At 39.2% G+C, this 12828-nt stretch overlaps 1 protein-coding gene across 1 annotated transcript; it reads right to left on the bottom strand.

Annotated features, from left to right (window-relative positions):
* Positions 1-563: 563 nt before the first annotated feature.
* BRS3 (bombesin receptor subtype 3) lies at positions 564-10576 on the bottom strand. Its single transcript, XM_006115438.4, has 3 exons — positions 9626-10576; positions 5435-5786; positions 564-4780 (listed from the first exon to the last, which is right to left on the bottom strand). The coding sequence occupies exons 1-3, from the start codon at positions 10057-10059 to the stop codon at positions 4385-4387; spliced, it is 1182 nt and encodes a 393-aa protein (XP_006115500.2). The 5' UTR covers positions 10060-10576; the 3' UTR covers positions 564-4384.
* Positions 10577-12828: the final 2252 nt, after the last annotated feature.

The raw sequence follows: 12828 nt of genomic DNA, 5'->3' as shown, positions 1-12828 counted from the left end.
ACATATTATAGTCTATCTCAATATGCACTTGCATTATAAATCCAGACTCCATCATGTCACAATCCTTTTCTAAATCATGTTCAGTGCTGGTATAAGTGAGCATCACAACCTTAATTTGAGTAGATTTAGATCTGCATTACCCAGAGCTGAATTTCACTTATAATCTGCTTTACAGAAAGAAACATGAAAAAAAGATTGCCAAGGAAGTCTTAAACTCTTTTCCCTACAGCTAATGGTGGTTGTCTAGAAATATATTATTCATTATATATAGATAATTATGTGAATAGACTGGTAACATCAGATTGCTCAGATAAAGTAAATATTAACCAATACATCATTTTGACACAACATATCATGTGAGTGCAAATATAATTATTGTTGAAAAAGATAGATCTATAAAACCATATAGGCTGTGTCTAGACTGGCCAGTTTTTCCGGAAAATCAGCCGCTTTTCCGGAAAAACTTGCCAGCTGTCTACACTGGCCGCTTGAATTTCCGCAAAAGCACTGACTTCCTACTGTAAGAAATCAGTGCTTCTTGCGGAAATACTATTCTGCTCCCATTCAGGCAAAAGTCCCTTTTGCGCAAAAGGGCCAGTGTAAACAGCTCAGATTTGTTTTCTGCAAAAAAGCCCCGATCGCAAAAATGGCGATCGGGGCTTTTTTGCGGAAAAGCGCATCTAGATTGGCACGGACGGTTTTCCGCAAAAAGTGCTTATGCGGAAAAGCATCCGTGCCAATCTAGACGCTCTGTTCCGAAAATGCTTTTAACGGAAAACTTTTCCGTTAAAAGCATTTCCGGAAAATCATGCCAATCTACACGCAGCCATAGTGTTTTATATGATGGTGTCAAAAATCCAGGGCTGCAGCAGAGCCAGGTGCTAGGCAACCTAATAAGTGCCGCTGGCCTGAAGTAGTCGTCTAGTGGGCTTACGTGCCCTAATTGTTGGGAAGAGTCTTCAGATCAGCTCTTAAGCCCAGCAGTGTGGTGGCTGCTCAAGCCATTTGCCCATCACTATAATAGCACATGCCTCAGATCCATCCCTGCTCCTGGATTGCCTGCAATTAACTTGGTTCTGACCTTTGGCACCAATATCTGACTTTCACATTGACCCTTGGCTCTGGCATCAGGCCTTAGCCTCTGGTTCTTACCCTGGCTAGTGACTACTGCTCTGTTAGGCCTGACTTCTGCTTCAAGTACTAGGCACAACTGCCTACGTATGGGTCACTGACAGATGGAATGGTTAGGTCCTGTCATGACCTGCAATATAATTGATCCCTAACTGTCAAACGTACTGTGAAGCAGAAACATACATATATAACAGTATATAATAGCAATAAGTTAGCTCATTTGGAACAATAGATACAGAAGGCAAAAAAATAACTATGCAAAGCAAGAAACATGATGGATCTTAGAAGCTGCCATTTCTAGGGGCTATATTGAGGAACACCCAATGATTATATACTCTAAAGTTTAGCCTTCAGCAGAGAAAGTGTCTAAAGTTTCACAGATTCACTTTCCAGAGGCCCTTCATAAGGGGGATAAGAAAGTATGAAATTTAAATACAAACTCTTGGTGAGGAAATAATTCTTTCTTTTGTTTAACGTTTCCCATGCTCAACTCCATGATGATAAAAGTTTGTTCATACTTGTGTCATTTTATTTATCAATTATAGGCCTATCCTACTGAGATGTGATCACCCAATACCTGCGGAGGCGCTGGTAAACATAGAGGTGTGGGACTAGCAGGGACTACCCCTGGCAGACCGGATCTGGCCCGCAAGCCGGTATTTATCTACCCCAGTCTACACAATACCATCAAACCTCCTCATTATGCAGGAGCATTTCATCCATCCATGCATTGTCCGTGTTTCTAAATGTTGTTCAAGATACATGGTGCCTGATTCTTTGCGCCAGCCAAGCTATGCTTGGCACAGGACTAGGAAGGGAGAGCAAACATGACATGAAGCCACTTTTATGTTCCCCTTATTATGGGGCTAGCCAGAGCTCAGCTGAGTCCAAAGGTGCTCTGACATTCAAGAATTTCCTGGCATGTGAAGTTCAGGAATGCCCTGAATTTCCTGTATCAAGTTAGAGAGCAGGAGAATATTCAAGAGACTTATTCTCCATAAAATTGCACTTTGATGGCAGTATATGTCTATTCATTTCAGTAATATTACTGTGATGTAAACCTGGTGTAAGAGAGTAGTAGACATATGAAAGTTAATGCTTGAAGGCTCCAGAATAAAGCATGCAGAATTACACTGAAATAAGGTCAGGTCTGATAGGTTTAGATGAGTAGTCATTGAACTAGTTTAAGGCAGCCAAAAGGGGTTCATTAGAATGACTCCAGGATTTGCAGAGTTTGGTTTTGCTATTCTGTATTAGGAGGTCAGGAAAGAAGGAGAGAGAGAGAGAAAGAGAGCAAGAGAGAGAGAATGTATATTCATTGTCTACACTAGTGGTGAGCAGTAAAATAGTGGATGCCCGCCAGCCTTAGTCATTAGGAAAAACTTCCTAATTGTCAGGGTTGTTAAACACTGGAGTAAGTTGCCTAGGGAGGCTGTGGAATCTCCATCTCTGGAGATATTTAAGAGCAGATTAGACAGACATCTATCAGGGATGGTCTAGACAGCATTTGGTCCTGCCATGAGGGCAGGGGACTAGACTTGATGACCTCTCGAGGTCCCTTCCAGTTCTAGTGTTCTATGATCCTAGTCCCTGATGGGCTGTCACAGCTATGTTTACCTGCACCTCCAAGTATCAGAGACAATGGCAGCTCTCGTTGGCCACAGATCATGGCCAATGGGAGTGGCGGGAAGCAATGGGGAACAGACGTGCTCTTTGTGACTGGATTGGTGTGCCTTATAGTGGAGGACCCTCAGTCTTGGGCTGTAAGTAGCCTGGTCTTTAAGCAGTTCACCCAGAAGTAATACTCTCAGTGGTGTACTGCAGAACTCCCTTGTTACACTTATCTTCTGTAAAGCAAAATTCTAGCTCAGGTGTCAGAAGTCCATAAAACATCTATTTCCCAGGACTTTTGAAACTCTGAACAGGAACACTGGCTCCCCAGCATTCCGTGAGAGGGAAGAATGCCTATGCTAGTACTCCTGTTGAGCTTTTCTGTGCTATGCAGACTATTCATCTACAGTCATTATTGTCTGGCAAGCCCTTCCCCCCATTTTCTTCAAGAATGTCAGTTGTCTTGAGAGCAAGGGGACCTTCCACTATGAAATAAATTTATTCTAATAACCTGGAAAACAAAAATCTAACATTGACTATAAAGTGAACTAACCCCCAGCACCTATTCTAGGACTGTCGCGTTGCTAGGGCAGATTGATTTTTCCTCCTTTGATCAATAGAATACTAAATAATACTTAGTCCTCTTCTAGGAAGTTTTAACCTATAGATCTCAACCTACCTTACAAAGGTGGGTAAGTATGATTATCCCCATTAGCACATGTGAGTGCCTGCTACTTCCATGGACTTAATTAGGACTGTAGGAGCTCAGACCAGAATCACACAGCAAGTCAACGGCAGACTATGGAATAGGATCTAGAGCTGTTGATTCTTAGGGCTTGTTTCTACTTCTAGCACTGCAGCTGTGCCACCTTAGCACTTAGTGGCAACACTACCTATGTGGCATAGGGTCTCCAGCTATGTGGACAGAAGAAGCCCTCTTGCTTATATTGTGTTGACTATGCTTGGAGCTAGGTCAGTATAACTGTTGTGTGGAGAGCAGGGGGAGATTTGTGGATTTTCCACACCCCTCGGCAACACACTTACACTGACATGCATTTGTAGTGTAGACCACAGCTTAATGCTGTTTCTGCATCATCCTACCACTTCTAGAGTATTTTAATTTCAGATTATAGAAAATAATAAACCTCTCTGGTTTGGCATTCTGTGGAAAGCTGCTTATATTTTTAAAAACATCAAAGACAACATAGGTGCTCAACAAAAGGCAGTGCTCATTGTTACTACTCTGTGGCCAAAAGCATAAGAACAATTCTAATTCTCCAAATACAAAGCCAGTACAAAAATATTCCTGCAGCTCAGATGAGTTTAACTTTGTTTGACTGAGTTTAACTTTGTCAGCTTCATGCAGAAACCTCAGGCATATGGAAAGGATGCATAACATTCCCTGGGAATAGGCTCTACCCTCTTGACTGAACTTGCACCAGTTGTGTTTCTTCTTTTCCACACACACACTGGGATGATTTCTCCATTTTATAATTTCAAGTGTGAAGAACTCTTGCTGAAGATGCTTTTACATACGGTATAAAGGATTCGATATTTTGTTTACTTGAAGCTTCTAGAAGGGTTCCGGTGCACTAGAATCTTGGGAAATGCATGATGCTGGCATGTCTTCATTATCGAAGAACTAAACACTCTCCTCTTCTTTTGTGATACTATAATCTGTTAGCAAAGTAACACTGATTTCTGAGCCGTTTGTGCTGCCTGTGGCTGAAAAGGCTCTGGTAGGTGTGTTGCCGGGAGGCCGTGCAGGAAGCTTTGCCTTGCAACACAAAATTTGCTTTTTAAAATGTTGCCGGAAACTTTTACTCAGCCAATAAAGAGCAAAGGGATTGACACAGGAATTGCTGAAGGCCAGAGCCCGGGAGAAAATAGTGACTATAAGATGAAAGGCAGAGGCATCTACAGAGGAGTGGTAGGTGAAAGATCGATACAAATAGAGAATGTGGTTAGGCAGCCAGCAGAAGGCAAACAAACCAACTAGCACCAGCACTGTTTTTGCCACTCTCTTGCGAGATTCAATCTAGGGAAAAATAATTGCATATCTAGTATTAATAATACATATGTATTATGCTACTCCCTGAAGAGCTCTGAGACCCTTAATAAAAAGTCAGTCTACATGTCATAATTATCAAAAGGCAACATGGAAACATAGCAGAAACTAAAGCATTTTCATTTTCACCCTTATATTTTTGTGGCTTTGGACAGGGTGTTTTCATTTGGGAGCATCTAACTATAAAACGCCCTCTCCCATCCTTTGATCTGAGAGAACCCTCCAAGGCCTTGTCTAGAATAGAATGTAAGGGCATGATGTTAACACTTGTTAGCTAATGCATTCTAATGTAGGCTCCATCCCTCAGGGTTTAGAATTTAGTGAAAGGTACCATGACTCCTGAATTTAGTGTGATCCTGATTCAGTAAAGCGTAATCCATCACTTTTCAGCAAAGTACTTAAGCATATGCTTAAAATTAAGCCAATGGGATTTAAACCTCTGCTTAAATGCCTTGCTGAATTGGGGCTATTGCTGTAGGTGTATATGGGCTGCACTTTACATAGGCTTATTATTTATCTATTGTGTATAGGGTATATTTAAAATGTTTGCACTCAAATTACATTAAGATTTCAATCAGTATGCTTAAGAGCTTAAAATCACCTGAGTGTGTGATTCTTACTTACCTGTTTACGGGCATGGCCATGTTCTTCAGCTGGCATGTTGCACGTACTTTTGTACAGTGTTTTGGCAATAAGAAAATAATAGACTGAAATTACACCTAATGGTATAATATAGAATACCAAGAAGCACACCAGAGAGTGAACTTCTTGCAGTATTTTCTCAGATACAGGATAAGGGGCACATGCTTCAAAAGATATGTTTTTTTCAGGATTGTTGAACGAATATAAATCCGAAAATACAGCCTCTGGGATAGCAAATATCATGGAGATAATCCAAACACAGCCAGCTTTACAACAGGTCTTCAGCAGTGCATCTGATGTTTGCAGTTCCATGGGCTTGACAATAGCTCTGTACCTAGAAACACAAGCAACATCACAGCATTACAAAACATGCGGTAACATTAGACTTGTGACACCAATAAATTAAATTTGTGGGGACAAATTCTTACCTGATATATCTCCACTAAGGTGAAATAATTGTCTTGGATATTTAAAGGAGTGAATTTGGTCTGTTTCACTTTTTAAAATGCTAGATATATTCATATACTACATGCATTTATTCTTCTGTGTTTTAAAGTGCCATAATGAAGCCAAATGCTCATGGATGAACGTTAAGCATGTACTTAAATTCTATCGATTTTAATTGTCTTGAAACTTTCCTCCCCCAGAATGATTATATCTCCCAAATAGATTGGTCTGCAGACTCCAAATTCAGTTTGCTCTGTAGGCCATTCTGAGTAGAGGAGCCATCTAGTATTTGGAGGGGTTTTGTGTGTAAAGAGAATAAGGCAGGGAGAGAGTTATATATTCCGGGTATGGCTAGACTACATCTGTTTGTCGGAAAAAGCTACATAAAATGCGCTCCACATTTTGGGTAGCTTTTTCCGATAATTTTGTCGGAAGAGGCTTTTCCAACATTTGGCCCGTCTAAACTGGGCTAAATGTTCGGAAAACCCCCTCTTTCAAAAGTCCCCTTCTTCCTCAGAGAACAAGGAATACAAGAGCTTCAGAAAGAGTGCACTTGCTCTTCCGTAAAAAAAAGCAAACGCAATCCCTAGACCTCGCAGTCTAGCCGTGCCCTCTGTATGGGTGTACAAAGAGGAGGTAAATGGGGAATTTACAAAGATATTTCATATAAAGATCTTGTGTGCAGTTGCACATGCTCCACATTAAAGGTAAGCATAAAAGGGTTATAATTATAAGTTTTGTTGAGGAAGACATAGCAACAAAAAGCAAAGGAGGAAAAATGGAACTCTCCTTCCCAATCTACTTCAGCCTAAAATAAGGATCCGGAAGCTTTCAGTCTCAGACTTAGAATAAGAAGGGAACTGGAAATTGATCGTTTTTCTACCCCAGATAAACTGTTCTGCTCGCATGAGGCTCTATACATTCAAGGACGTTTTTCTTGCTGGCTGAAACAAGCCATTCCTTAGTTGCTGCTGATTTGTTCTTATTTTTAGACCAGGCAAAAGAAAACTTTGGCACTGATTTCTTCTACAAAACAATCAGTACAGAAGTGCATAAGACTTAAAAGATAGGACATCGTGTAATGTCTACTTCCTACTGTGAGCCTGTGACCACAGCCTAAGTCATACTCATATTACAAATGTATACAGAGCAAGATTTAAATTAATATGTAGACTCTTATAAAGTGACCTGCTGTTGATTCCTGGCTTTACTGCTGCATTAAATGGGTTGAACCAGACATAGGGGAAACGTGTAAACCTAGGTAGATGTGTGGGGACAGGCGAGTGTTCAGAGAAGACAGAGAGAGGAGGCAAGGGACCAGAATGGAAACCAGAGCATATGAAGGGAGGAAATCAGAACTGGGGAGTACATGGAACCACACTCCCTGCTCTCAGAATGGAGGAGCTCTGAGTTAGATGGGGGAAATCCATGGAAAATGACCATGCAAGAGAATACAATGCAACAGTATATAGAGGAATATGTATGGAAGGCAGACCATTCAGTGCAGTTGTACCAATTTATACCAGGTAGGGAGCTGGTCCACTGTTTCCCCTCAAGGGAAAATTAGACACATTACTGCAGACTAGATTAATAATACCATTTTAATGACTTTAGGCCCTCATAGCCAATCAGACACAGTAGCTCATGCTGTTCTAATTAACAGATGTTCTGAACTTTCAGAATAATTTTAACTATTTAATTATTGGATTAAAATATTGTTTAAGGCAATTATACAATGGCATCCAATAAGAATTAAATTTAGTAGCAATTGCCCGTTTTCCTTATACAGTACCTACTTCTAGATGATTATTTCCATTCTATAATAACAATAGCCTTGCTCGGCATTTACAGGGTATTTACCTGACCAAGTTCCTATTAACTATTTTTCCTATTTACATTTGAAAATCTATTTCCTTCCTTTAACCCTGAGAGTTCAGTTTGACTGTTTGTAGTCTTTGATCATTCATGCTCATTAGACTGCTGCTTTGTACTTGTTGTTATTCAGTCATAAATAAAGCCCATTGTAAATGCATCTTGGTGAAAATGAATGAATCAGAATCACTTAAGAAGTCAGTCAGAGGCAAGCACTTATGTGCTCTAATAATAAAGTATTCAAATTAGTCTCAGTTTAATCTGAGGTTCTGTGAAGTAAAACCAGTGGAAAAGCTACAGGAACTTGAAATACAATAGAAATTAAAATATTGAAACAATGCCATATTGCCTCTCAATCATAGAGACCACTTGTCATACTTAATATTATTATTATATTGCAATATCCTTCACATTTTTAAAGGTGTCTGCAAAGTTATTTGAACTAACAGTTTTCTTCATAAATTTTCTTAGGGGCAACTGCATTAGTCTGCAACTGTAAAAACAACAAGGGCTCCTGTGACACCTCAGGCTATGTCTAGACTGCAGGCTCCTTTCAGAAGAAGCTTTTCCAGAAGAGATCTTCCAAAAAAACGTTTTCTGAAAGAGAGCAGCCACACTGCCAAAGCACATCAAAAAAGTGATCTGCTTTTTTCGAAAGATAGCATCCACACCAAATGGACGCTATCTCACATTTCAGCTGTGATTACTATGGATGGAGTGGCCACCAGGGCACCTGTGCTTTTTCCTCTATCCTCTTCTTTCGAAAGAACTCCCTCTTCCCCTTCTACACATGCCTTTTTCCAAAAGAGCTCTTTCGGAAAAAGGCTTCTTCCTTGTAGAAAGAGGTTTACCAATGTGGGAAAAACCCCTCTGTTCTTTCGATTGTTTTTCTCTCGAAAGATCGCGATTGCAGTGTGGATGTAAGTGAAGATTTTTCTGAAAAAACTCAGCAGTGTAGACATACCCTTACAGACTAACCAAAATATATAGAATCATGCGCTTTTGTGGGCAAAACCCACTTCATCAGATGGATAGGAGTGGATATAACAGAAAGAGAGAGAGAGAGAGAGAGAGAGAGAGCAGCAGCAGCAGAAGTACCAAGTGTTAATTGTAGGCAGCAGTGAAAGTAACTTGAAATTTCTTATAGGTACTGTCCTGTTACAACCTAGGTCACTGCCAGTTCTTTAAATAGCTCCCTGCTGGCTTTTGCTGCAGCTCAGCCAGCTTTTGCCAGAGCTGAGTACCACGGCACACCTGCTTACTTTCACCTCTGATTGTTAATGAGGCTAATTAAGTGGGCTGGATGTGTCCCATGCTTAGCTTTTGAGTACCTCTAAGTGGCAGTCAATTTAGTTTTAGAGGTTTAAAGCCTGATTCAAAGCCCATTGAAGTGAATGGAAGGATTCCCATTGTCCTTTGTCATTTTCACATGAGATTGTGTTGTTCGTCTTCATTGATTACTTCTGCACACCACTAGGTAGCACCAATGTACAAACTATCTTTTCCTTGCCATGATCTTTATCTTTCTTGATTCAGTAGAGGGGAAAATGTCTTTCTTTCATCAATACAAAACTAATAAAAGATCAGATTATTTTAAAATAATTTTAAATTCACTTAATTAAAAATAATTATTTTACACTTTTCAGAGAATATAGATCTCTTAACTTAAACTAATTGAAGTTGATTTTTAATGATTATTGAAAAAAATCACCTAGCTTTTAATGGGAACATCATATTTATCTAGCCACAGACTAAATATTACACTTTAATGCAAAGCAATGTCTTCTTCCCTTTTATTCATTTCTATCATAATGCACAAATACTTCCTGAGAAACTAAATTGCTACAAACCTACCTGTCAGCACTGAGAACAGTTAAAGTGAACACTGATACTCCAACTGAAGTGAGCTGGATAAAAGATAACAGCTTGCAGCCAATTCTTCCGAAGAGCCAGGTATCCACAATATAACGTGTTGCATCTACTGGCACACAGGTTAACAAAAGCAGCAGGTCTCCAAAAGCTAAGCTGGTTATGAAAATGTTTGGAACCGTCTGCATTGATTTAATCTTGAAAAAGACTTTGATGAGAATAGCATTCCCAAGGAGACCCACTGAAATGATCACAGCATATGTAACATAAATTGTGCACAGTATTTCTAATCCTGGAAAGGAATCTTCATTCCATCCTTGATCTACAATATCGTTGTCAGTGATGGATCTCAGTTGTTCCGTAATATTGACCGAGGCTTGTGAAGTCTGGTTAGCTGAATTCAAGTGTGCCAGAGACATCTTGTAAATGTGTTTTTTTACCCAGGCTGGGTTGAAATTGATGAAAAATGTTTAATTCTCAACCTGTAGCATGCCAGCAAGAAAAACCATTTTAAAAGTATGGATCTGTTTGAAATTAAGATTCCTTAGTGCGTTAACTAATTTTTTCACCACTCCTAAATCCCAAAGTGTGGAAGGGATAATGTGCACCGATCCAGTACTTAACTCTGTGGGAGGTGGAGAATTCTTTTATTGGCTTTTCACCCATTGGAGGTGGGAAGGGAGGAGGAAAAGAGAGGAAAATGGGTTTTTAAAGGTATTATCTGCAGTCATTTTTTCTCATTGAGGTAATTGTAAGTGCTTTTTTATTGTTATTACAAAAGCCATGTTTGCATATTACCTAATAAATAATCTTAAGGGTTGATGAAAATATTTTTACAGGTACTCTATACTATGTATACATAGAAAACCTTTCAAAAGATTACAGATAAATGTAGAGGCTGCTAATTATTGTAGTATTCCACAGCATGTGTTAACATATGATATAAATCTATTGAAACACAGACAATAAACATGTATAGGAAAAGAGACAAAGTTGTGAAGTTGTGTTTATTTCATTCTGATTTATGCTGTTATTGAGATCAGTGCCCTACAGAAATGTGGACAAATTCAGGTATAACTCAGCAATCCAGTGGGCTGCTAAAAGACAATTTAAGGTAGCAAACTATGATTCTGTTTCTGCTAATGCTTACACACACAGTGCTTTATTTTACTGACCTGAGCAATCCCATTGGCTTCAGAGGGACAACTCATGGTCAAAGTTAAGCAGATATATAAGTGGTTGCAGAATTGAGGCCTGTTATCTTGTGATCACCCATATACCTGCCAGATGTGACTGGTAAGACTGATAAAAGAGATCTTTGGGCAGATAGTTATCTAAAATGTTTAAATTCCCTGTACAGGAGGATTCTGTATCTCTAAACATTAAGAACTAGTTGCTTTCATGATTTTAAATTCACTGGATAACAAATACAATCTACAAACTGTTGAGCATGTAGATGGTAGAACTGAGAACAGATGATTTGACAGAACAGTAACTTACTATCTTTAGAATAGTAATAGAGATGTAGCCGTGTTAGTCTGGTCTAGCTGAAACAAAAGACAGAACTATGCAGCACTTTAAAGACTAACAAGATGGTTGGATCTTGCCCACAAAAACTCATCACCTAATAAACCATCTTGTTAGTCTTTAAAGTGCTGCATAGTCCTGTCTTTTACTAACTTTAGGTTATACTTCAAAGTTATTAGTGTCATGGTTTTTAGTATCCCAGATAGGACCATTAATAGATTTTATTTATGGACTAAATTCTAATCTGACCCCATGGAATTGCATCCCCGAGACATTGGGAATTGGACTCACTGGTTCAAATATATTCTTAATCTAAGATGGCAAAACTCTCTTTTTTTTCCTTCAGTTTGGAAAAGGAAGGCATGATTTAGGACAAAGATCTATGGCTGGAGTGGTTTTTTCCTTGACATTCCCTTGTTTAGCTGTTGGGTAATGGGACTTTCTCCTTCATTCCTAGTCTTTCCGCATACATATTTTGAATCACTGTCTATTTCTCTCTACCAATTTGTATAAAACATGAATTTTTGATTGATTTTATACTAAGATCAAGCAAAACCCCTCTGAAACAGATACATTTAACTTGTTCCATGTAAAGTAATCAAATTAGATCCTGAAACTTGATCTTTTCTGTATGCCTGCCAAAATATGTATATTCACCACTATGCCATATTTAACATTCAAAGATCAGAGGGGCTTACAGGATACACACAGGTTGAATCTATCTAGGAAAAGAGGTCATGGATACATATAAAGTATGTAAGTCAGAAATTCAAATTAGGACCTTTTATTTGGTTCTTTTTAGTAGTCAAGTTCTTATCACAATCAGCCATCATGAGTCCCATTGTACAGGTATGATGTGTAGGCTGCTCACAAATGTAGGTGCCTTTAAGGATGGCCTGATTATATTGTCCACCCACACTGGCATAGTTGTGCACATTATGCTTAATATGGAGTTCTGCAACTGTAGCACATTATGACAGTTTAATGTCAGATAGTTATGTAAAATGTTTAGATTCCCTATAAAGGAGGAGTATGTATCTCCAAACTGTAGGAACTAGGAACTAATTGCTTTTATTGTTTTTATTCACTGGGGAACAAATATAATCCACAAACTGTTGAACATCTACTAGAATAGCACAGAGCATGAAACACCAGGGCTCCGTCTAGACTGGCATGATTTTGTGCAAAAGCGGCCACTTTTGTGCAAAATCTTGCCGTCTATCTACACTGGCCACGAGTATTTGCGCAAAAACACTGATTTTGTAATGTACTCAATGACTTCTTTGTTTCGGTCTTCACCGAGAAGTCTGGAGGTGTGCCTAACGTGGTGAATACAAGCAGAGAGAGGGTAAGTTTAGAAGATAGGACACACAAAGAACAAGTTAAAAATCACTTAGGAAAGTTAGATGTCAGCAAGTCACCAGGTCCTGATGAAATGCATCCCAGGATACTCAAGGAGCTGATAGAGGAGGTATCTGAGCCTTTAGCTATGATCTTTGAAAAATCATGGCAAACAGGGGAGATTCCAGAAGACTGGAAAAGGGCAAATATTGTGCCCATCTATAAAAAGGGGAATAAGAACAACCCAGGAAACTACAGACCGGTCAGTTTAACGTCTGTCCCAGGGAAGATAATGGAGCAGGTAATTAAGGAAATCATAT

The sequence above is a fragment of the Pelodiscus sinensis genome, chromosome 13 (genome assembly GCF_049634645.1).
Source record: "Pelodiscus sinensis isolate JC-2024 chromosome 13, ASM4963464v1, whole genome shotgun sequence".
Classification (NCBI taxonomy): domain Eukaryota; kingdom Metazoa; phylum Chordata; order Testudines; family Trionychidae; genus Pelodiscus; species Pelodiscus sinensis.
The sequence above is the reverse complement of the archived record's forward strand: the minus strand, read 5'-3'. Positions and strand labels throughout refer to the sequence as shown.

Bases quoted from the DNA above. Each gene is read 5' to 3' on its own strand.
- BRS3 (XM_006115438.4), bottom strand. From the start codon at position 10,059: ATGTCTCTGGCACACTTGAATTCAGCTAACCAGACTTCACAAGCCTCG. The intron at 5,787-9,625 runs GTAGGTTTGTAG...TTGTGTTTCTAG, and splicing joins ACTGTTCTCAGTGCTGACAG to GTACAGAGCTATTGTCAAGC. The intron at 4,781-5,434 runs GTAAGTAAGAAT...ATTTTTCCCTAG, and splicing joins ATGGCCATGCCCGTAAACAG to ATTGAATCTCGCAAGAGAGT.